The 20,224-nt window shown below is 51.0% G+C and overlaps 8 protein-coding genes across 8 annotated transcripts; 4 read left to right on the top strand and 4 right to left on the bottom strand.

Moving 5' to 3' along the window:
• Positions 1-1,033: 1,033 nt before the first annotated feature.
• A1O5_08912 (uncharacterized protein) lies at positions 1,034-1,700 on the bottom strand (the record flags this gene model as incomplete). Its single annotated transcript, XM_007749493.1, has 2 exons — positions 1,034-1,137; positions 1,226-1,700. The coding sequence occupies 2 exons, from the start codon at positions 1,698-1,700 to the stop codon at positions 1,034-1,036; spliced, it is 579 nt and encodes a 192-aa protein (XP_007747683.1).
• Positions 1,701-2,424: 724 nt separating this feature from the next.
• Positions 2,425-2,649, top strand: A1O5_08911 (DNA-directed RNA polymerase I, II, and III subunit RPABC4; the record flags this gene model as incomplete). Its single annotated transcript, XM_007749492.1, has 1 exon — positions 2,425-2,649. A coding segment is annotated over one exon (225 nt), but the record flags the coding sequence as incomplete, so codon positions are not given.
• Positions 2,650-3,039: 390 nt separating this feature from the next.
• A1O5_08910 (anthranilate phosphoribosyltransferase) lies at positions 3,040-4,323 on the bottom strand (the record flags this gene model as incomplete). Its single annotated transcript, XM_007749491.1, has 1 exon — positions 3,040-4,323. One exon carries the CDS (start codon positions 4,321-4,323, stop codon positions 3,040-3,042), a length of 1,284 nt encoding a protein of 427 aa, XP_007747681.1.
• Positions 4,324-4,969: 646 nt separating this feature from the next.
• Positions 4,970-5,821, top strand: A1O5_08909 (uncharacterized protein; the record flags this gene model as incomplete). Its single annotated transcript, XM_007749490.1, has 1 exon — positions 4,970-5,821. One exon carries the CDS (start codon positions 4,970-4,972, stop codon positions 5,819-5,821), a length of 852 nt encoding a protein of 283 aa, XP_007747680.1.
• Positions 5,822-5,961: 140 nt separating this feature from the next.
• A1O5_08908 (uncharacterized protein) lies at positions 5,962-8,162 on the bottom strand (the record flags this gene model as incomplete). Its single annotated transcript, XM_007749489.1, has 2 exons — positions 5,962-7,734; positions 7,779-8,162. The coding sequence occupies 2 exons, from the start codon at positions 8,160-8,162 to the stop codon at positions 5,962-5,964; spliced, it is 2,157 nt and encodes a 718-aa protein (XP_007747679.1).
• Positions 8,163-9,109: 947 nt separating this feature from the next.
• On the top strand, positions 9,110-11,129 carry A1O5_08907 (uncharacterized protein; the record flags this gene model as incomplete). Its single annotated transcript, XM_007749488.1, has 6 exons — positions 9,110-9,205; positions 9,279-9,416; positions 9,537-9,929; positions 9,984-10,031; positions 10,079-10,729; positions 10,800-11,129. 6 exons carry the CDS (start codon positions 9,110-9,112, stop codon positions 11,127-11,129), a joined length of 1,656 nt encoding a protein of 551 aa, XP_007747678.1.
• Positions 11,130-11,379: 250 nt separating this feature from the next.
• A1O5_08906 (uncharacterized protein) lies at positions 11,380-13,085 on the bottom strand (the record flags this gene model as incomplete). The annotated part of the gene is made up of 3 exons (XM_007749487.1): positions 11,380-12,311; positions 12,377-12,716; positions 12,834-13,085. The coding sequence occupies 3 exons, from the start codon at positions 13,083-13,085 to the stop codon at positions 11,380-11,382; spliced, it is 1,524 nt and encodes a 507-aa protein (XP_007747677.1).
• A 1,211-nt stretch (positions 13,086-14,296) lies between these two features.
• On the top strand, positions 14,297-19,979 carry A1O5_08905 (SCY1 protein kinase; the record flags this gene model as incomplete). The annotated part of the gene is made up of 5 exons (XM_007749486.1): positions 14,297-15,316; positions 15,425-15,707; positions 15,774-16,020; positions 16,227-16,464; positions 17,217-19,979. 5 exons carry the CDS (start codon positions 14,297-14,299, stop codon positions 19,977-19,979), a joined length of 4,551 nt encoding a protein of 1,516 aa, XP_007747676.1.
• Positions 19,980-20,224: the final 245 nt, after the last annotated feature.

Genomic DNA, 20,224 nt, shown 5'->3' with positions numbered 1-20,224 from the left:
GGTGCCCCCAGCATTTTGAAACCGGGTGGCTTGCGATAGTATGGGCAGACACCCCTGTCGACGGCCAAAAGCCAACACTTGTTGGTCCATAAGTAGGTAGTCCAGCAAGGACGGGGCTTGGATCTCCGTCTGGGCATCTACAAGTACTCCATACTCCGTCCCCGCGAGGACGAAGTACAGGTAGCCACCAAGCAAGTGAGGCATGCTAAGGCCATGGCGACCGTCTCCCCGACCGGTGATGACTGGTCTGCGAGGACATCATCACATGAAACATGAAACAGTGATGCTTATGTTATACAAGCAGACTACATACGGTACAGCACAAGGACATGGTCATCACAAGAGAAAGAAGATTGGGGCCTCGCTGGGCCTCGTCATCACCTCGATTTGACTCTGTCTACAAGCACTTGTACTCGTAAGAGCTCCGTCCTCCGTACCTCCTGGCAGATTGTCTGTTTGCAGGGGTACCGATGGAAGCAAAATCCTGCTTGTACCATGCAGGCATCTACATAATCACGGTCCACTGTAGCGCGTTATGCTGTCGAGGGAAGAAGGCTGGGACGTGGTATGCGCCTCTTTGGTCCAGATCACCTCCCCATGGATGTGGAATAGGAGATTGGATCTAGAATTCGGGATCGGGGTTGGACTTCAGGACTGTCTGACCTTGCTACATACACGTGTGGTAGGTATGCAGTACCTCATCACTGCTAGACCGGTTGACCAAAATAGGACTCCGCAGAGCAAACATCAAACAAACAAGAGCAGACACCAGCAACGTGGACATCCATGCCTTCGGACTGAGACATGCACAGCCAACCCGGCAGGTCTACCCCTGTTATTACTAGGCAAGGCTGACTGCTGCACAAGGTCAATCCCGGGAGACCGGGTGCAGTCCTAGCCCCCACTTTGTAATGGTGGATTGGGTCTGCTCAACAAGATCCTTCAGCCTCGTTGCACAGTCTATCGGCCTTGGGTGTATTATCTCCTCCGTAGTCGTACGCAGTCCTGCCCCTTTGGATGCCGTGAGCATAGCCTACGCTTGCTTCCCCCATCTCATTCCGAGCCTCTGGAACCACGCAAACCACGATCCAGCCTCGACGTCGGGGAATGTTGACTGCCAAAAAGCCGCAAACGAACCTGCTCAAATGTCAGAAACAATCTTGGTGATCCACCCCCTTTTCGAGTAGAATTTCTGCAACATGGCATATACGTATGTGGATCTCACCTTCAATCGGTCCAAGCTCTCCAAACCCCAAGGCCTCGATGACCCATGGTGCAAGATAGACAAGGATCCCAATAGCCACAAGGGTAAGTATCGCCGCAGCGAGGACGGGATGTTCACTCGTGAATTCAGAGGCGATGGCATATGCTTTGTCATAAGCTTCCTTTATTGCTCCAGCCATCACTTGGCCTGACTGCAGCGCGGCAACCAGACCGTCGAGAACGCGCTTTGCCAGCCCTTCATACCAGCCATCTATGTGCACAATATCTTTGAGCCGGGCCTCGAGGTCCCGCCCGGGCTTTTCGGCCGTGAAGAGGACCGAGAGGATCGAGGACGCGATCTGCTTTTCGTCGGCTGGCTTGATTTGTTGTTGGGCGATGCTACTGCCCTTCTGTTTCTCGATGATGGAAGGATAAGATGGAATATCGTCGCTCTGGCCGGCTCCGAAACACTCAAAGATCGATCTGAAAAGTGCCATGGTGGAATGGAGGGATGTCTCTTGGGCTCTCAATGGTATGAGACGGCTTTCTCATACGGACGTTGCAAAGGCGGTAGCTTGGAAGGGAAACTGCTGGGATGAAATATTTTCTCAACAGGTGGCGTAGAAATGAGGCTGAAATGGAGCCCGCAGGCAGTGAATCTTTCTGCCTACCTCGACAATGCCTGCACCTCCAAGCGACCGTTACACAAGCGGTAGTCCGTCCAATTGCATTGCACCACGACTTTTTGACAGCCGAGTTCGAATGGTATCTGTAGGTCCGTAACCCAAATGCCTGCATGGTAACAGTCCTGCGCTCTCCCTTGAGTCTTTACGTTATCACGAACACCACGTATTTGTTGCCACACCCTGCACGCCCCACACAATTCATGTAGAGATACCGAGTATTTGCAGATCCAACGGGACACAGACGCGAGATCGATTGGTCGAATTTTGAATCTCATCACGTAAGCAAGGCTGGTCGTGTCACGTGGTACGTTCTTGGTGGAGGGGCGCAATCCGATTTTCTCTTCCCTCTACAAGTACAAATTCCTTGCGCCGTCCACTCTACATTCATCATAACACATCCAGTTACCTCCGAACAAATATCTTCCTCCCAAGAAATCGGACAACCGGTATCTCAGATCCGCCCAAGTCCCCACTCTCTCCGTCAGTCCACCTTTGCACCACTACCTATCACCACCTACCTGACGCACGAAAAGAAATGTCTTCGGGACAAGCATACCAAATCCCCACACAACAATCCAGCGCCTTCGCAACGGGCTACGTCGCAGGCGAGTCGTCGAGCGGCCCGACCGTGCAGTACGTGTGCGGCGAGTGCAACACGAAAGTGAGTCTGGCAAGAGGCGACGTCATCCGCTGCAGCATGTGCGGACACAGGGTGCTTTACAAGGAGAGAACGAAGCGGTATGTGCTTATTTACGCTATGCTACTCTATGCGCCCCTGACCCTGACCCTGTCCTTCGGCCTGGAAAAGTGGCTGGCCTCTTTTTTTTTTCTTTTGGATTTTGTGGCTGATGCCGAGAGGGAAATAGGATGGTGCAGTTTGAGGCTCGATGATGTGTCCACGACCTGCAGAAATGGAACTGCGAGGCAGTATCTGCCACCGCGCGCGACGTTAACGCTCCACGTGGAATGTTTCTCTTGAGGGTCGTTGTTTGCATAGCCCCGGCGTTTTTGGGACGGCTTTGAAAACAAATGGCACTGCCTAATCTAAGGGCCTGTGTAAGAAGAGAGACAAGATCATATAACTCCCGATAAACCCACTCCAGGCCAAGATGACAAACAAATGACATTGTACTTTTGGGGGCCCTCCGTTCTATACTCGGTTGGTGAACTCTATGAACTTTTCGAATTCTTTCAGGGCCTTCCCGCTCTCTATGCACCATCTAGCCTTTTTCACGCCTTCTTTCCATCTTCCCCCCGCCGGCCCTCGCTCTGTGATGACTTCGCCACTTTCGCAGCTATCGGCATCACAAGCGCCACTTACCACCAGCAGTGCGGCGATGTTCATCAACACGAAATGCAATATCGGGTCATTGGGAGGTCTCTCGTTGCGCAGAATGCTCATCAGCACGGCGGCGTTTTGCCTAGGCAGCCCTCCGCCGCCCACCTGCGATAGTGGGTGTGAAGGCAGACCAAAGTCGGCGGGCTCAAGTTCGAACCTCTCCACCTTGGAGACGTATTTGGGCGGCGCCTCGTCGTCACTGGTATCCTCCTCCTCTTCTTCATCCCGATCCCCTCTATATTCTGGATTCTCAGCTTCTCTAAGCAACCAGCAGTTCGTTTTGCCAGCACAACTTATCTCATCGAGATCTTCCTGCCCGCAAACCACAAGCGCCTTGGTCGCACCGGACAGTTGCAGCGCCTGCGCGAAGACAGGACCCAGTTCTTGATAGGCGACGCCCACAACTCGAGCTTCAATATGCGTCTCCACGGGGTTGGCAAGGGGCCCCATTAGATTGAAGATTGTCCTCAGTCCAAGTTCCCTCCGCACGGTCGCAGCATACTTCATGCCGGGATGGAAATTCGGCGCATAGAGGAACGTGTAATTCGTATGCTCGTATGCCTCCGGCAACATCGCCGCGCTCAGCGCTTCTATCTTGGGCGCCTTGGGCAAAATGGCATTCAACACATCCGCCGACCCGGACATGGATGTCTGCGCCCTGTTCCCGTGCTTCGCCATCATTAATATCGGCGACGCAATAATTGACGCCGTAGTCGAGATGTTGAATGTCGAGTGCGCATCCCCGCCTGTTCCCACAATATCGCACAATCCGCCCCTGTAACCTCCCATACCCATACCACCGCGCTTCCTCTTCCGCACGACTTCTCTCAATCTATGTTTATCCACCTGTACCGCGGCGTCGCGCATACTTTCTGCACATTTGGCAATCACGTCCGGATGTCGATCTTTGCCCGTCGAGTGCAACAGCGTGAGCAGGGCGGCGAGCTGCGTGGGGTTCAATTCATTCTCGAACGTGCGCGAGAATGCCAGTGCGATGTCTTCAGCCTTGACGCTGTTGTCCTGAGGAGACGGGGCGGATAGCTTTTTCAACAGCGGGGCAATCGAGACGTGCTTTGGTGGCGGAGGGTCGGTCATGGCAGCGGAAACAAACGTGTTCGGACGATTTCTTTTCGAGGTTTTGGCTCTTTTGGACGATTAGACAACTAGAGGCTAGAAGCGAGATACAAAAGGTACATATTTGTTGCGCTGGACTTGTGAGTCAAACAGCATGTGGTTGCGGGGCACAGCTTTGCTTTTCGAGGTTTTGCTGTGGAGAAGAAGCTTGCAACTTCGCCGAACCCCTGGTTGCTTGGCAGGGCAATGGAATCCAGCCTCGTTCAGCCTTGTCACTCCTCATGTACCCAGTACAGGGCAACTCTTGTCTTTTTTATCTACGGAGCAGTTAGGTAAGGCTCGTTACTTGGTGAAATATCAGACTCATGATACGAGATGGTAGAGGCCAAAGGAACACCCGGCAGTGTACAACCACTTAGTTCGTACAATTGATGACCTTGCAGGAACACCGTTCAAAGTGTGCCGCGGAGGCCTCGGGACATCGGTGCATTGGGCATGTCAGGCTAAGCGTCACCTGGGGAAGTAAAAAATCTTAGGTATCTTTGAGATTTTGGGAGGACAAGAACTTTATGTTATCTACCGTGCTGCGTGTTCAAATGGAAACCTTGAACCCTTCACACTCGTTTGGGATAGCTAATCATCCCGCAAAATTCGATACCGCCTCACAATGGCAACGCTCAGTCCGGATCCGGAACAGATCGTCACCCTCCGCACCAGTGGCAGAGTCGCCATCATAACACTCAATAACCCTCAGAAGCTCAATGCCATGAGACAGGAAGATACATTCCGCCTATCCTGTCTCCTGCGACAGGTAGCGGCAATGTCGGAAATCACGGTAACAATCGTCACCGGGAAAGGACGGTTCTTCTGCGCCGGCGGCGACGTGACATCTCGGCGCCCCGGAATGGATGATGACCACAGAAAGAAGACACATGAGATCCGCGAGCAGACTCTGCGCAGCTTCGTGGCCAACACATTCGACGCCACTCAGTCCTTTTGCGCGCATCCAAAAATCTTAGTTGTCGGCCTCAATGGGCCCGTGGTCGGGCTTCATGCGGGCCTTGTAGGGTTCGCAGACTTTGTGTATGCAGCGCCTCATGCCTACCTTCTCGCTCCGTTCGCGAGTCTGGGCCTAGTCGCCGAAGGTGGCGCCAGTGTTGGACTCGTCCAACGCCTTGGTTTACCCCTGGCCAACGAAGCCCTCCTCACGTCCCGCAGGATACCCTGCAAGAAGCTCCTCCAGTGCGGATTCGTCAACAAGGTATTCCGTGGAGAAAATGACTCCGATTCGGATGGCTTTCTGGAACAAGTCCTCAGAGAAGTGAATGAAAAATTTGGCGATCATTTGAATCGGGAAAGCGTGCTGAGGATCAAATCCTTGGTCCAACGGCCTGTCCTGGACAGAATAGAGGCTCAGGCCGTTCGAGAAGTCGCCGACGGCATGCAAAGGTTTGTTGACGGCGCACCTCAGGTGGAATTCAAAAGGGTTGCCGAAGGCCGAAAGAGACATAAGCTTTGAGGTGCGAGACTTGATATCAGGTGTCCCAACCAAAGGTTCGCCAGGAGCAAGGATGTATCAGAGCTGCAATATATTCAGCATCGCTATTCCGCGTGCCATAAATTAGTCTCTGCAGTTACAAGCTCGGGAACTTGTTTTGATCATGGTTCTTGCATACCGGGCGTCCACTCGCCATGAGAGCGCCACTGAGACAGAAACACATCAAGTTCTCTGCGAAAAGAGCGAGCCAGGCCGTCTGGTATGCCCTGTTGAATGGCCAGTCTGTAGAGGTCAGACTTGACATCTGCCATGGCCCTCAAATCCTCCAGACTCCACATCTGGGTGAGGACGGTGTGGTACGTGCTTTCAACGAGCTGTCTCTGCATGGGAATCTTCATCCTTTCAATCCTCCATTTGAAGAAGTGTTCCATGGCGGTATCTTCTTCGTCCGGTTGGACAAGAAGGCCGAGCTGTGTGGCTGATTGCACTGATCTGTCACCATTTGCTGGAAATAGCGAAGGGTGGAGCTGCCCTAGAGCCCCCGTTTCCTGCAGGGTTAGAACTCCACCAGAGGAGGGATTCATTGGTGCTCTGAAAGTGGAGGCTGGTGGTGGACATACTCCTATTTGCGGCTGGCCGGTTGTCATCTGCGTTGGCTGTGGACTGTAAACAATGGGCCCCTCATTGTTGGCGTACTCACACTCCGCCGCACTTGACATGCCCCTACGACAGAGGCTCATCTTTGACAGCAGATCAATCTCCGACGGAGTAATTGCACCAAGCTGTGATAGGCATGAAAAGATTCCTGTCCCTGAAAAGAGCGACTTCTCGAAATCCGGTCTGAAACTGATGGGAGGGGGGATTTGGTGCTCAATCGAGGGCAGAATGTTGAACTTTAAGAAGGCAGCCTCAAGCTTTGAAGACAAGAAATCTTCTGATGCGCCCTCGTCTCCAATCGAGTCCAATATGTGCATACAGTCGTAATACTTTTCTAACCTGCTTCTTCGCGGTTTCTCCATCTCTGGCATGACATCTTGAAGATGAACAAGCATTATCGGAAGCAATAGAGTAACCCCTTTAGGACTCATGTGTGTTCCCATTTCGAGGTTCTTGATGGAGATTGCAACATGTGCCACTTCCTCTGCAGTGTCACGTAGCTTTGCCTGTGACAGCTGTTGGTATGTTGGCGGGAGTGTTCCGGCGGTTTCTGAAATCTGGGGCCTGTGGAGCGCGATCATCGCTGAGAGGAACAGTAGTTTTAGATGTGCTCTATGCATCGCAATGACATTAGAGCTCTTCATGAATGCAGAATCCGTAGGGTCGCGAAGGTCGAATTTGCCAGCGTCCGAGAGGCCACGATACCATTCTTGAAGTTGGCGGTCGAGCTCGAGAATCTCGAAGGCATTGGCGGTAGAGTGCCTTGGGACAAGAATCGTCATCATTCGACTATCTGATTCGTACCGACGACTTGAATATCGTGCTTGCAGAATCTCATTTATGCAGACACATAGTTTTGCCTTTTCAATGCAGAGCGTTGCTAGGCCAATCCTGCTCCTCTGATTATCGATGAAATCCCACTCTTTGATCAAGTGGGACACAGCAGGAGAGAAATCCTGCATCTCGAAGTCGTCGAGTTCAAGCATAGGTAAGTGGCGATGCCACGCCCCGAGTTGCGGTGGAGTCCAAGTCATGAGCGCAACAAACTGATCGCGCATGAAACAACACCACCACAATCTCTTGAACATTCGATGTTGCCTTGTCTTGCAAAAATCGAGATTCAGGTCCAGGCCGAGATCCTGGGATAGGGTCACAGCGACACGAATCCAAAACTTCCGGTCTTTATGCGTTTCTCGAGCATCGTACCAGTATGTCATCAGCAGGAAGGCCTGTACAAACGATACACGATCGCTTTCACAGTCTAGATCGTAGAGCAACTTTCACGATTAGAATCGGCCGTTCCGTGGTGTTGAGTACTTACCCGTGCTCTTTCGAAGAATGCGCTTCGAGCAAGCTTTCTCGAGTTGAAGCCCAGCTTCCTCAAGACTTGCATGTCGACATGGGCGGCTCCAGAGCACATGACAGCGTAGAAGAGCAACAAGCTGACCTTGTCCTTTGGATCATTTTCGAGCATTGGCCCCAAAAAGGTTTCCACATCGAGTAGAGGTAGTAATGGGTACCCGAACAAGAAGTAGCTGCGCAAGAGTTCGTTCCGACAGTGGGCATTAGGTATATCGAAGACTCCCTTATGCTTCAGGTAAGCCATATCCTCAGGACTTAGGTCAGGGCTTAGAGGTCTGATGAAGTCCGGCAACCTGATTTCGGAGAACGCTGTTGGAGCAGATATAAGATCGTTAAAGAGCATTGAACCATGACCGCGCTCCCGATAGAGGGATTCACCATTTGGAGAGATAGGTTTCGAAAAACGCCGCTTTTCTGGCCGTGAAGGCTTGCTCTTGCCAGGCATGCATTCGATCGCGTCAAGACGACAATTGGTGCAAGTGGAGCCAAGAATCCTCCTGTCACATCTCATCTTCCGACTTTGGCAGTATCTGCATGCCTGAGTTGTCCGCTTGAAGGCGGGTGCAGGTGGTTGGGATCCAGATTGACAAGGGAGCATTTTGACAGCTACTTCGGCTGACTGGGAGCAGAGAACAAGGAATAGTCGATGTCTCCGACCTCGGATTCAAGGTATGCTCGGTAGAAACAGCTGTCGCACCTAGGGGATGATACAAGCGTGACAGGCATTGGTGTCTGAAACGGTGACTGCAAAGACCGACGGCTTGAGGCGAGGTTCAAAAATTACATCGGTAGGCAAAGTGGTCCACAACGCGGCCCCGCTCTGGTCACGACATCAACTTCCATACACAGTATTAGTGGTCACGTCTGCTGCAGACTGCAGTACTCCGCACGGGGCTGCACTATCCCTTATTGGGAAGGCATGGTCTGCTCGCCGCGGAGGCCTCGGGGGAATCCCTCAGCCTTGCACGGAAGTTATATGGTTCCCCACACAATTCTCGGTAAAGCATTCTATGGCTGTGTCAAGAAATTGCTCCGCCTTAGTCCTAGTCTTCTCCGTCTTTCGAGGCTATCTTTGCCGCACAGCCGAATTGCGTGTGGCAGTTGCAACCGCGGCTTTGGAGATAGGAAGGTTCTTCCTCGAGCAAAATTGTTTCACAGAGAGGCTTTTGCGTAGAGATAAGCCTGTCTTATTCCAAACTCAGACCTCAAATCGCATATAGATATATTTAGACCGACTTGGCTTCTCGTTTTATTTCAGCTCCTACAAACAGCTTCATACCACTATAAGCCATGCCGTATTTGGCGGAGGAACATTATCCGATTCCGGGAACAGATTTGCTAACATGGATGTTTGACCATCGCGTTCCATATGATGAAGACAAACCGGTATGAGAAAAGGCCAGCGGCTCTGCCCTGACGTGACGGAAGTACAGTCTCGTTCGCTCACAGTTGACCATAGATATACATCGATGCATCGAAGCCTTCCCGATCGATATCCTGCCGGCAGGCTCGCAAGATGGTACGGGAGCTCGCAGCCGGATTCCGCAATATCGGCATGAAAAAGGGGGATTGTGTCTGTGTCATGGCTTTCAACGATGTATGCTTCGCTGGGCGTTTCTTCCCCTGTCTCCCCACCCACCAATCGCTTCAAAGCTCTTCAATTAAATTACCATCACTCCTACTACATTTAGGAACCTTTACTAAACAAAGGTTGCAGATCTATTATTCCATGGTCTTCCTTGGAATAATTGCCGCTGGTGGAATCTTCTCTGGGGTAAACCCTTCCTATACGGTCTTCGAACTGGCCCACGCCATTCGCACTGCAGATATTACGCATCTAATCGTCGAGCCCGAGTTCCTTCCCAAAGCTTTGCTTGCGGCAAAAGAATGCTCCCTTCCTCCATCGAACGTATTCTGCTTCGACATTCAGAATCAGAGCATTCCAAAGCAACTGGGGGTTCAAAGCTGGACCGTGCTGCTGCAAAGCGGACAGATGGACTGGGAACGGTTTGACGACGAAAAGCGAAGCAAGGAGACCATAGTGGCTAGGCTATTCAGTAGCGGGACGACGGGTATGCCAAAGGCGTTGGGCATATCGGTCTGGAACCTCGTGAGTTAACTGGTTTCGTCTGCCAGAAAGTCATTGAAGCTGATCAGGCTCTAGGTCGCGCAACACATTGTGGTGATGGAAGTCAGACCTCGACCGTACGAGGTTAGCACATGTAAACTCCTCAACATCTTGATACTGACCATGCTCAGGTTCGCCGCCTGATCTCCAACCCTCTTTTCCACGTGTCACAGGTGCCTCGAGTCCATACGAGCGCAATAAAAGCCGGGATACCTACTCACGTAATGCGCCGCTTCGAACTTGAGCTGTGGCTTTCCAACATCTCTAGGTACAACATCACCGAAGTGAACATTGTTCCGATGATGGTCATCAGTCTCCTTACATCTGGCCATCTCGACTCTGGGAAATATTCGTTGAAGACCCTCAGAAATGCTTGGTCTGGCTCCGCACCTCTTGACAAGAGTCTTCAATTTCGCTTCAAGAAGTATTTGCGGCCGGATACTCCCTTCAATCAAGCCTGGGGAATGAGCGAAACCACATGCCTGGCGATATGGTTTTACTATCCGGAGCAGGATTCTACCGGGAGCGTTGGGAGACTGTTACCCAACTGTGACGCAAAGATTGTTGACGACGACGGAAATGATATCACTGAGGTCAAGGGACCCGATGGACTGAATGTCAGAGGCGAATTGTGCATCCGAGGTCCTATCATCGTAAGGGGATACTACAAGAACGAAGAAGCAAATAGACGAGATTGGGACCAGGATGGTTATTTCCACACAGGAGATATTGCATACTGCGACTCGGAGACAAAGAAGTGGTATATCGTTGATCGCAAGAAAGTGCGTCTCCATCTTTGTTGTCAGCTTTTTAGTGTCGAGGACGAGGAGGTGGCTGACACTACCATTGCAGGAACTCATCAAAGTCCGTGGTTTCCAAGTTGCACCCGCTGAACTCGAGGCTGTACTCCTTCTGCACCCTAACATCGTGGATTGTGCAGTCGTTGGAGTACAGGCATCAATCGACGAATCTGAGCTTCCGCGAGCATACGTTGTGGTTCGACCGGGCACGACCGTTACAGAGGCTGAAATCCGAGAATTCACCAAAGACAAATTGGCACGATACAAGCAGTTCGATGGTGGCATAAGGTTTATAGACAAGGTGCCCAGGAATGCGAACGGCAAGATCCAAAAATCGGAGTTGAGGCAGCTGGTGAAGAAGGAATTGAACGCTAGATTATGATGGAGGCAAATGGCTGGCAACGTCCTCTTGTTTCAGCGCTCCAAGACAGCAATAGAAAGATGAATAGAATATAGAGGTATATTTGATTAGAGCTGGTCCTGGTCCTGGTCCTGCAAAGAGTCGAGCTCTGCGGCGATTCCTGGTTTATTATTTGAAGACTTCGCCCCCTGTGTTGACCACGAAGACGCTGCTCCCGAGACTGCCAATCACACTGAGCATCCGTGCATCTCCTCATTCAGACAATCTCAACCTAATACACGTATCTGAATTGCTTGTTCTTCCTATCCGTCAAATCATCGTTGTAGGCATGCTCGTAAGCCTCCGTCATTCCACTCTCGTCCCGCTTTGAATTTTCGAATTTGCAGACGAATAGATATATGATGGCTAAAACCACTGCTGCGGCAAGACCTGCCACGATGACCGCAAATGCTTCAGCGTAGACAGGAGCATCTTTCGTCTTGAAGAGCAGTGGCCCGGTGAAGTTGCCAAGACACCAAGCAATGAACAATCCAGCTGCTGTAACACTGCGCTTCGTGTAGCCTGCTGTATTGGCAATCTGTAGGCCCATGAGGATAGCGTACCCACCACCAAAAGCAGGGAGGATCTCAATGGCGAACAGGAGACCACCTTTAGCGGATCGAGGTAATTGCCATAGAAGCAGACAGCTCAACATAGTGGTGCAAACGCAAATGACGAAGAGGTAGATCCGGATCCCCTTAATGCGGTATGCCAGATAACATACAAGCAGTTCGATTGTCCCGGATACGAACCCAGCGGGAACAAGCAGCAAGAGGGAATTGAGCGTCGAGTAGCCAAAGCTGTGGACAATAATAGGCGCCATCGTCGCATTCGCTCCGTTGGCAAAGAACATGAGGAAGGTCGTGCAGAAGAGCAAGAGGAATCTGATATCTGTCAAAGCGTCGAAGACTTGAGATGGCTTGAAGTGTATGTTGCGAACACCAGCATTGTTGACTCTGAGACGTGCAACAGCAATATAACGCTCGCGATCTGTGAAATGTTGGGCGCGAATAGGGTCAGGTGGCAGGAAGTATAACACAAAGATCGAAAGTAGAGTCGTGACACCGCCGGCGAATAGATACATATACTGCCAAGAGTGCAGAGAACCTCCTGTGATGTGGCCAATTCCGTAGTTGATTAGTGGCGAGACGATGGAAATGTAGCCTGGATGGATTCGAAAATTAGCTGGGTCACACCTTCTGACACTCCCGTCAGTGGGTGTGACGAACCGGTACAACTATACCAAGCTCCCATTCTCAAAGCTTGCTCATCCTTCTTGTACCAACCTCCCACAACGAGCATGAAAATCGGCGAAATGCCGGCTTCGATAACACCGAGGAAAAACCTCTGGGTATAGAAGCTACCATATGTTTTGCAAGCAGCACTGCACATGACGGTAACTCCCCAGATGAAGGTGATTCCTGCAGCGACGCTCTCAATGGGCCAACGCTGAGCCATCATAATGGCAGGGTATGCGCCCACGATGAAGCCAAGGTAGAAGATAGAAGATGAGAAAACAAAGCGGTTGCCAATGTTGAGATCGAGATCCTTTTCTAGTCCGAACAAGGCCTGTACAATCGCATTTAGTGAAGTGTAGACTGGCACTGTCGTAAATTACTCACTGCTTGTGCCTGTAGAGCTTGTCAGCGAATGTCGTTATCTAAGTTCCTCGATTCCGAGTCTCACCAGCATTGCTTTGTCATAGAACTGGACCCCGTAAACTAGGCACAGGACTGGTAGCAGCCGTATATCGATCTTTCGGACAAGCCGTTTCTCCTCTTTCTCAGTCCAATGATCGTCCCCGCCGACGGCAGCGATGACTTTCAGGGCTTCATCACCGTGAATGGTGTCAATAGCTGAAGGTTTCTGATAATCATCGGCTACCGATTCTGTTGTTTGAGGAACTGTCTTAGGTTCGTCCACATGGTGGACGTCCATCTTGTTCGCCATGGAATAGTGCTGTAGAGTGAACGCCCTTTAAAGGTGGATATAGTCCAATAGAAGGACGTAGAGGTGTGCAAGAGGAGGAAAAAGGGTCGACAGCCATGAACTTTATATATGTCTAAAACTTGACAAAAAACTGGACACTCATCGAAGGCTTGATGCCATGAGATGCCGAGGACTCAATGCATCCAGACCGAAGAAGAGCGGATGCAAACACGATACCTTTCGCCAATGCAGAATACCGAGAAGTTAATTGTGTATTTTGTGGAGAGCAGCCTGGGGAAGAGAAGACCCCATGTTGTGAGGTATCATCTGATTTGGTGGGCCAAAGCGATGGTGTTTGCGCCGCTAATCTGCTCCTGGTAGCCCCATTTTTCTTGCAGAAGACCGAGGACTCCTCGGGCAATCACCATTTGTTCACGTCGGTCTCAAACAGGATCCAGACTTTGGGTACCTGTATAGAAGCTTTGTTACAAAGATGATTGCCAGGGATTATCCCGATGTCCCCTTCATTGCTGCAAGCCCACACACTGTGCAAAGGAAGAAAACAACTTTCCTTCTGATGCAGAGTACCCAATAGAGACCTATCATCATGGCTTCCGTTCGATCTTACTGCTCGGTGGATTGAACAGCAAAGCTCACTGAGGGCCAACCTGACATACTCTACAGAGAGAAGCTCATGTAAATGTATATCTTCAGGTGGCCTTCTCGACACACACTGGACGATCAAGGTTTAAATTGCCCGCCTTGAACATTTTGCACAAGCAGAAGCCGACCTCGCCGCTTTATGCCATCTTGGTATGATTATAAGCTAGCCTAAAATGGAAAAACGCGATATCAAAGCAATGAGGTCATGAAAATGGCACGACGAGCTGCCTTGGCTGTCCTTCCCGCCCACCAAGCTTGACACTTCCTCGAAATGAAACCGACCGACGTTGGCCATGGTACGCATCCAGTTGAACACATCAGGAGATTGGTCTCCAAGGCGGCGTGGGGTTGCCAATTACCTTTTTTTACAAACATTCGGGGAGATGGCAATGTACTTCTAGCACCAGACGGTTCAGACCGTTACCGCCTTAGCTGGGATCAGATTCAAAAGCATTTGAATACTTTGACTCTCGGGGGCCCCTTCTAACAGCAAGCCATCCGAACTACGGACCTTGAGTTTCATACTCAGCAAATGTGAGAAAATCCTTAGATGAACAATGGAGAACAGTGAACAGGCCACTAGCCCTGAGGGAGCCTCCAGGGTATCAACGAGAACCACATCTCGTGTACTTTCCAGGGATTATGCGGAGCAGAATCTATCGAGATCGCCTTCCCAGAATCAATCTCGTGCTAGGTACGCCGAATTCAATTTTGGCCCAGCGACACTGCGTCATCGCATCAGTAGCCTACAAACGAGTCCGAATCCAAGTCCTGGCCCAGCACGAATTTGGGGGAGAGATTACGCTGAATCCAGCAGAAGATCTGTCGCCATTGCAGCGCCTTCTTCAGCGCGAGGGGATGCTACTGATGCTGCGTCCCGCAAATTCTCTCTGGCAGGTCCACCACCTTTGGATACCTTAGCCGCCAACCAACCATATATTGATCCGGGATATGCACAACTCAACCCTGCGTATGATCAGCCAATGAATGTCCGACCAGTATGGGGCCTAGCCAAACCGTTGCCTCGTGTACTGAGACCTGGTATGGTTCCAGCGAAGGACGAGCTCGAGAAGGAAGTCCAAGAGGAAGAAAGAGAGGCCCAACAGCCACTGTCGACAGACGTTGAAGCTGGCAGAATTGAACCCTCACTTATGCCCGACAAGATATCCTCTCAGTTGGACACTATCCGACGTGAGAGAGAAATATCTTTATACCGAGCTTACCAGAACCAATACCAAGAGTCGCCGGCATTGTCGCCATTTGGCGCAGGTAGAAGACCTTCAGATACACCAACCGAAACACCACATACCCGGATTCGACCGGAAGATACGATTGAGGAGGAAGCGGGGTCCGAGTCACAACAGCCCGAACAAGTCGAGCCGCCAGAGCTGTCATTGCCCGAGGCAGTAACGAACGTGAAGCAAGCAAGGGAGGAAGAGGAACCGAAATACGTACCCTACGAAGATGCAGTTCCTTTGGCAGCTTACCAGGCCGAAGACGAAGAAGTCCATAATTTGCATACATATTGGTCGGTTATTCGGCTACGCTTTCGAGAGCCGTTGGCCGAGCTTCTAGCAGTACGTCACATTTGCGTTATCTTGCCTTTCCGCTCGCCCATGTTGCTTTGAGACTGCTGAAAATAAGAAAGTCAATGATCTCACTGACATTGGCTCCCCCGTTCACAGATCATGGTTCAATACACACTCGGTTTCAGCGCAAACCTGTCAATGACTGTTTCTCGTGGCTCAGCTGGCACCAACGATACAGGAACCTGGGCATGGGGTCTTGCGACTATGGTAGCCATCTACATCGCCGGCGGGATATCCGGCGCTCACCTAAATCCGGCAATATCGCTTATGCTCTACATCTACCGGGGTTTCCCCTTGCGCAAAGTCCCTGTCTATGTCACAGCACAGACGCTCGGTGCTTTCCTCGCGGCTTTGATTGCATTTGGTATCTTCCGACCCGGTCTTATCGCTCTAGAACTAGATGTGGCGCAAGAGCAACAACAACTTCTCGTGGAACAGAGGTCAGTGGAAGGTGCCAGATCGACTTCAGCTTTACCACTGGCGCCACCAGTGTCAACGGTAGTGTTATCCAATTTCCTCACCTTCCCACGCGCCCCTTGGGTCGATAGCAGCATTGCTTACCTCGCCGAACTCATGGGTACAACCATTCTCACTATCTCGGTGCTCGCACTGGGCGACGACACCAATGCCCCTCCCGGGGCTGGAATGAATGCCTTCATAGTTGGCCTGCTTGTCACCGTTCTCGGCATGGCGTAAGTACCGGATCTTCTTCTTCCTCTTCTCTGTCCTATCCGCCCGCTCCTATTTTCAGATGTCTTGCTGTCGCTCGGGCAAATCCCTCCACCCAGCAAAGTAAAGACATCGCCTCCGAAGAGAAAGAAACAACCTGAGGTTGAATGACAACAGATGAGCGCAAGGGAGTGCACTGGCTGACTTCTCTACGTATTCTTCTTTATAGATTCGGCTACATCACGGGTCTAGCTATGAACCCAGCCCGCGACTTTGGCCCCCGCCTTGCTATGCTCGTTCTCGGCTACGGCACTCTAAAAACCCTTTTCGCTGACGGTTACTGGCTTAAGGTGGCATGGTTAGGTCCTATTGCCGGTGCAATTTTGGGCGGGTTTCTTTACGACGCAGCTATATTTGTTGGCGGCGAGAGTCCCGTGAATTATCCCACGAGACGGATTCGACGGGCTGTGCGGAAGTGGAGGAAGCGGTGGAAAGCGAGGATGAATTTTCGACGAACGACAAGGTGAACCTTGTGGGCAAACAGGGGATTTTTGGTGACCCGGAATTGCAATGGGATACGGCCTTGTTGTTGACGAACAAAACTGGTAAGAATCGCAGATGAATTATGTTGGCGTGCCTGGAAATGTAACGAGGACATTTAGGGGGCCAATGGTAATGACGTGACGATCCAGCCTGAGGGAGGATTATCTGCCAGACAGCTTTTGAAAATGAAACATAGTCGAGATAGGTGGCCCTATACGGATTTTCATCATGTCATTTCCCATAGTCTTCGCTCCCCCTCTTCCTTGCTCTTAGAAAGACAATGGCTCCTCGGAAGAATAAAGGCAATCAGCATAATCTCCAACATCAAGCTAAGCGAATTCAGAGATGATGCAGACAGTCACTTGTGAACGGCGGAAAAGGAGAAAAACTGACACTTCCGCGCACATATGATCCGCACTAGCGATGATGTTCACGTGATCACTCCAGGTAGCCGAGTCTTGGCGAATTCTCAGCTTCGACGCCCGAACATCAGACGGAGTGCTACGTTCAGGCGACAGGATAAGACGGATTCTCGCATTCTCTGATTCCCATCAACTCTCACCTGCACGGGATTTCTCTGGAGATCTATCTCGATACTTCATTATTCAAGGACCCTTGTCACGACCTAGTTAGCCAAGAATAATTTCTGTTGCTTTCTCATGTGCTGGCTGTGCAGACCCAACTTCAATCGCCAATGTTCTCGTCCGCGTTCAAATCCTTCACCTCGAATATAACATCCAATTATGAATTGTCAAAACATCCAGTTGCAACTGTAGGGGCCTGGACCATCTTTGATGCGAAGAAGAAGAATAGTGGCGCTCAAGCGTCGATTTTCATCTTTGACCGGAAATCGCTGGATGTCACCAGCAGTGGGTTTGGAGCACGTGTTACAAGCGCCACGTCGGTGCGCAAGATTCAAGATGAAGTAGTGGAACTTCTGAAGAAGGAAGCCAGCAGTCTGGCCCGTCTCCGGCATCCCTCCATTCTGCAACTGGTGGAACCCGTCGAGGAAACCCGCAATGGAGGGTTGATGTTTGCGACAGAGCCTGTCTTGTGCTCCTTATCTGCTGCCCTGGCAAAGAAGGATCGGAATGGTAATGGCTCGGGTCGAGGTATCTCGCGGTCCCCGTCTAATGATGGAGCCACTTCTCGAGTACAGCAAGACGTGGAAATCGACGAATTGGAAATCCAGAAGGGGCTGCTGCAGGTCGCCAAAGGACTGGAGTTCTTACACGATTCTGCCAAGCTTGTTCATGGCAACCTCACTCCGGACGCCATCATGATCAATGCCAAATCAGACTGGAAGATCTCTGGACTCGGGTTTGCCGGGCCGCCTGACGGAGCAGAAGGACATCAGACCGTCCCTCAAATTTCTCTCTCTGAGGTGCTCCACCATGACTCGCGAATCCCTCGAACAGTCCAATTGGACCTCGATTATACTTCTCCCGATTTCGTGCTCGACTCGAATATCAACTTCTCAACCGACATCTTCTCACTAGGCCTAGTTATTCTTGCATGCTACAGACATCCGCACAGGTCGCCTATTGAAACCCACGGCAATCAGTCAACGTACAAAAAGATCTTCAGCAGCGCTTCCACCGTCCCAACCAGCGCCAACAACTACCTTTGCGACGGCGCCTTACCGCGGGAGTTGAATGTCACTTTGCCGAGAATGTTAACCAGAAGACCGGCTCAGCGAATGACCGCAAGCGAATTCCAGCAATCGCAATACTTCGACAATATTTTGGTAAACACCATGAGGTTCTTGGACGCTTTCCCAGCGAAGACTCCTGCAGAGAAGTCACAATTCATGAAGGGCCTTGGTCGAGTCCTGCCTCAATTTCCGCCTTCCGTACTTGGGAAGAAGATCCTTAGTGTTCTACTTGACGAGATGAAGGACCGAGACCTCCTACCCTTGATCATGCAAAATGTCTTCCAGATAGTCAAAGTTGTTCCGTTCAGCAAAGAGGTTGTCTCGGACAATATCCTACCGCGGATGAGAGAGATATTCTTGTCAAAATCGAAATCTGAAGAAAGGGATAGCGGCAAAGAGGCTGCCTTACTGGCCGTTCTTCACAATATTCAACTCATTGCCGATAACTGCTCTGCGAAGCAGTTCAAAGACGATATCTTGCCCATCGTTCATGTGGCCATGGAGTCATCCACCAATTCACTTACCGATGCTGCTTTACAAACATTACCGGCTGTTCTCCCCTTAATCGACTTCTCAACCGTCAAACATGATCTCTTCCCAGTTGTGGCTAGCGTTTTCAGTAAGACCAACAGCTTGACCATCAAGATTCGAGGTCTTGAAGCGCTCGGTGTACTCTGCGGCGTTTCACCCAACCAAACGGAAAACAGCATTGACGACTTTTCCGGAAATGGTCACCAAGAGAAGCAAGACAAGAATGTTTCTAGTTTGGACAAGTTCACTATGCAGGAGAAAATCGTTCCCCTCTTGAAAGCCATCAAAACAAAGGAGCCAGCAGTCATGATGGCGGCTCTGAAGGTGTTTCGACAGATCAGTACCGTCGGCGACACTGATTTCTTAGCCATCGAAGTGATGCCCATCCTCTGGAATTTTTCTCTCGGGCCCTTGCTTGACCTTTCCCAATTCAGCGCATTTATGGATGTCATCAAATCTCTGTCAAGCAAAATCGAGCGCGAGCAGATCCGTAAACTGCAAGAACTGTCTTCGAGTAGGGCTCTTGAGTCAAGGGCTGTGTCCTCGTCACACAAGCAGATCGGCAACGGTCTCGCTCAACCTAATCAGGTCGCAGGCACAGAAGACGACTTTGAAAAGCTCGTACTCGGAGATAAGAATACTAACAAGGTTGACTTTTTTGTGGGCGCTCTTTCTGACGGGCAAAAATTGACCCAAAATCCGCCTTCCTTCTCATGGGCTCCAGTAGACGCCACTGCGAACACGAATCCATTGGCGCATCAAATGCATCCGTCATTGCCTGTTCTTCAACCACAACCTCTATCTCGCTCAATCACTCCGGATGTCAGCGCCTCGACGTTTCCAAGTCTTCAACCTACCCAGCCATCCTCGGCCTCCACTTGGGGAACATCTTCACCTTCTCCTGTGCCTTTGCAGAATCAGCACCAGGTGCTGCAACCGTCGAGTTATCTTTCTAATCCTATAAGCAGCATCTCTCCGCCGACGGCGTCATCAAGTACGACTTGGCAGCTTCCGCCGCCTCCGGGACCGCAAGGGTCACCTAATCCGGGATTCACGCCTATGATAGCTCCGCCTCCTGCAGGTAACAGCCAGAGAATTGTTTGGCCACAACCGAATTACAATAATTTCGGGGCGTCCTCGCAGCCGGGGCCTAGATTCAGCGCGTCCATGAATGTGTTACAACCGCAGAAGGCTCAGCAGCAAACGGCCCAACAGCAGAAAACAGGTCTAGACAAGTACGAATCTCTGCTCTGAAATCAACCTCGCAAAGTGAACGGGAACTCGGCGAGTCGCTCTGTGCCACTGTTGGTCTGCCACAGGAGGCAATTACAGGATCAACACACGCGAAGTTGGAAGGAGACGCGATTCTTTCGTATATCGTTGGACCTTTTTGAGAGGACCCGTATGGCCTCCGGATTGGCGGAAGCAACCTGACAAATTTGGATCATAATTATTATTCCGCCTTGTGCAACAAAATGATACGACCTGCCACCCGCGAA

This window comes from Cladophialophora psammophila (genome assembly GCF_000585535.1).
Source record: "Cladophialophora psammophila CBS 110553 chromosome Unknown aczJe-supercont1.14, whole genome shotgun sequence".
NCBI classification, from domain to species: domain Eukaryota; kingdom Fungi; phylum Ascomycota; class Eurotiomycetes; order Chaetothyriales; family Herpotrichiellaceae; genus Cladophialophora; species Cladophialophora psammophila.
The sequence above is the reverse complement of the archived record's forward strand: the minus strand, read 5'-3'. Positions and strand labels throughout refer to the sequence as shown.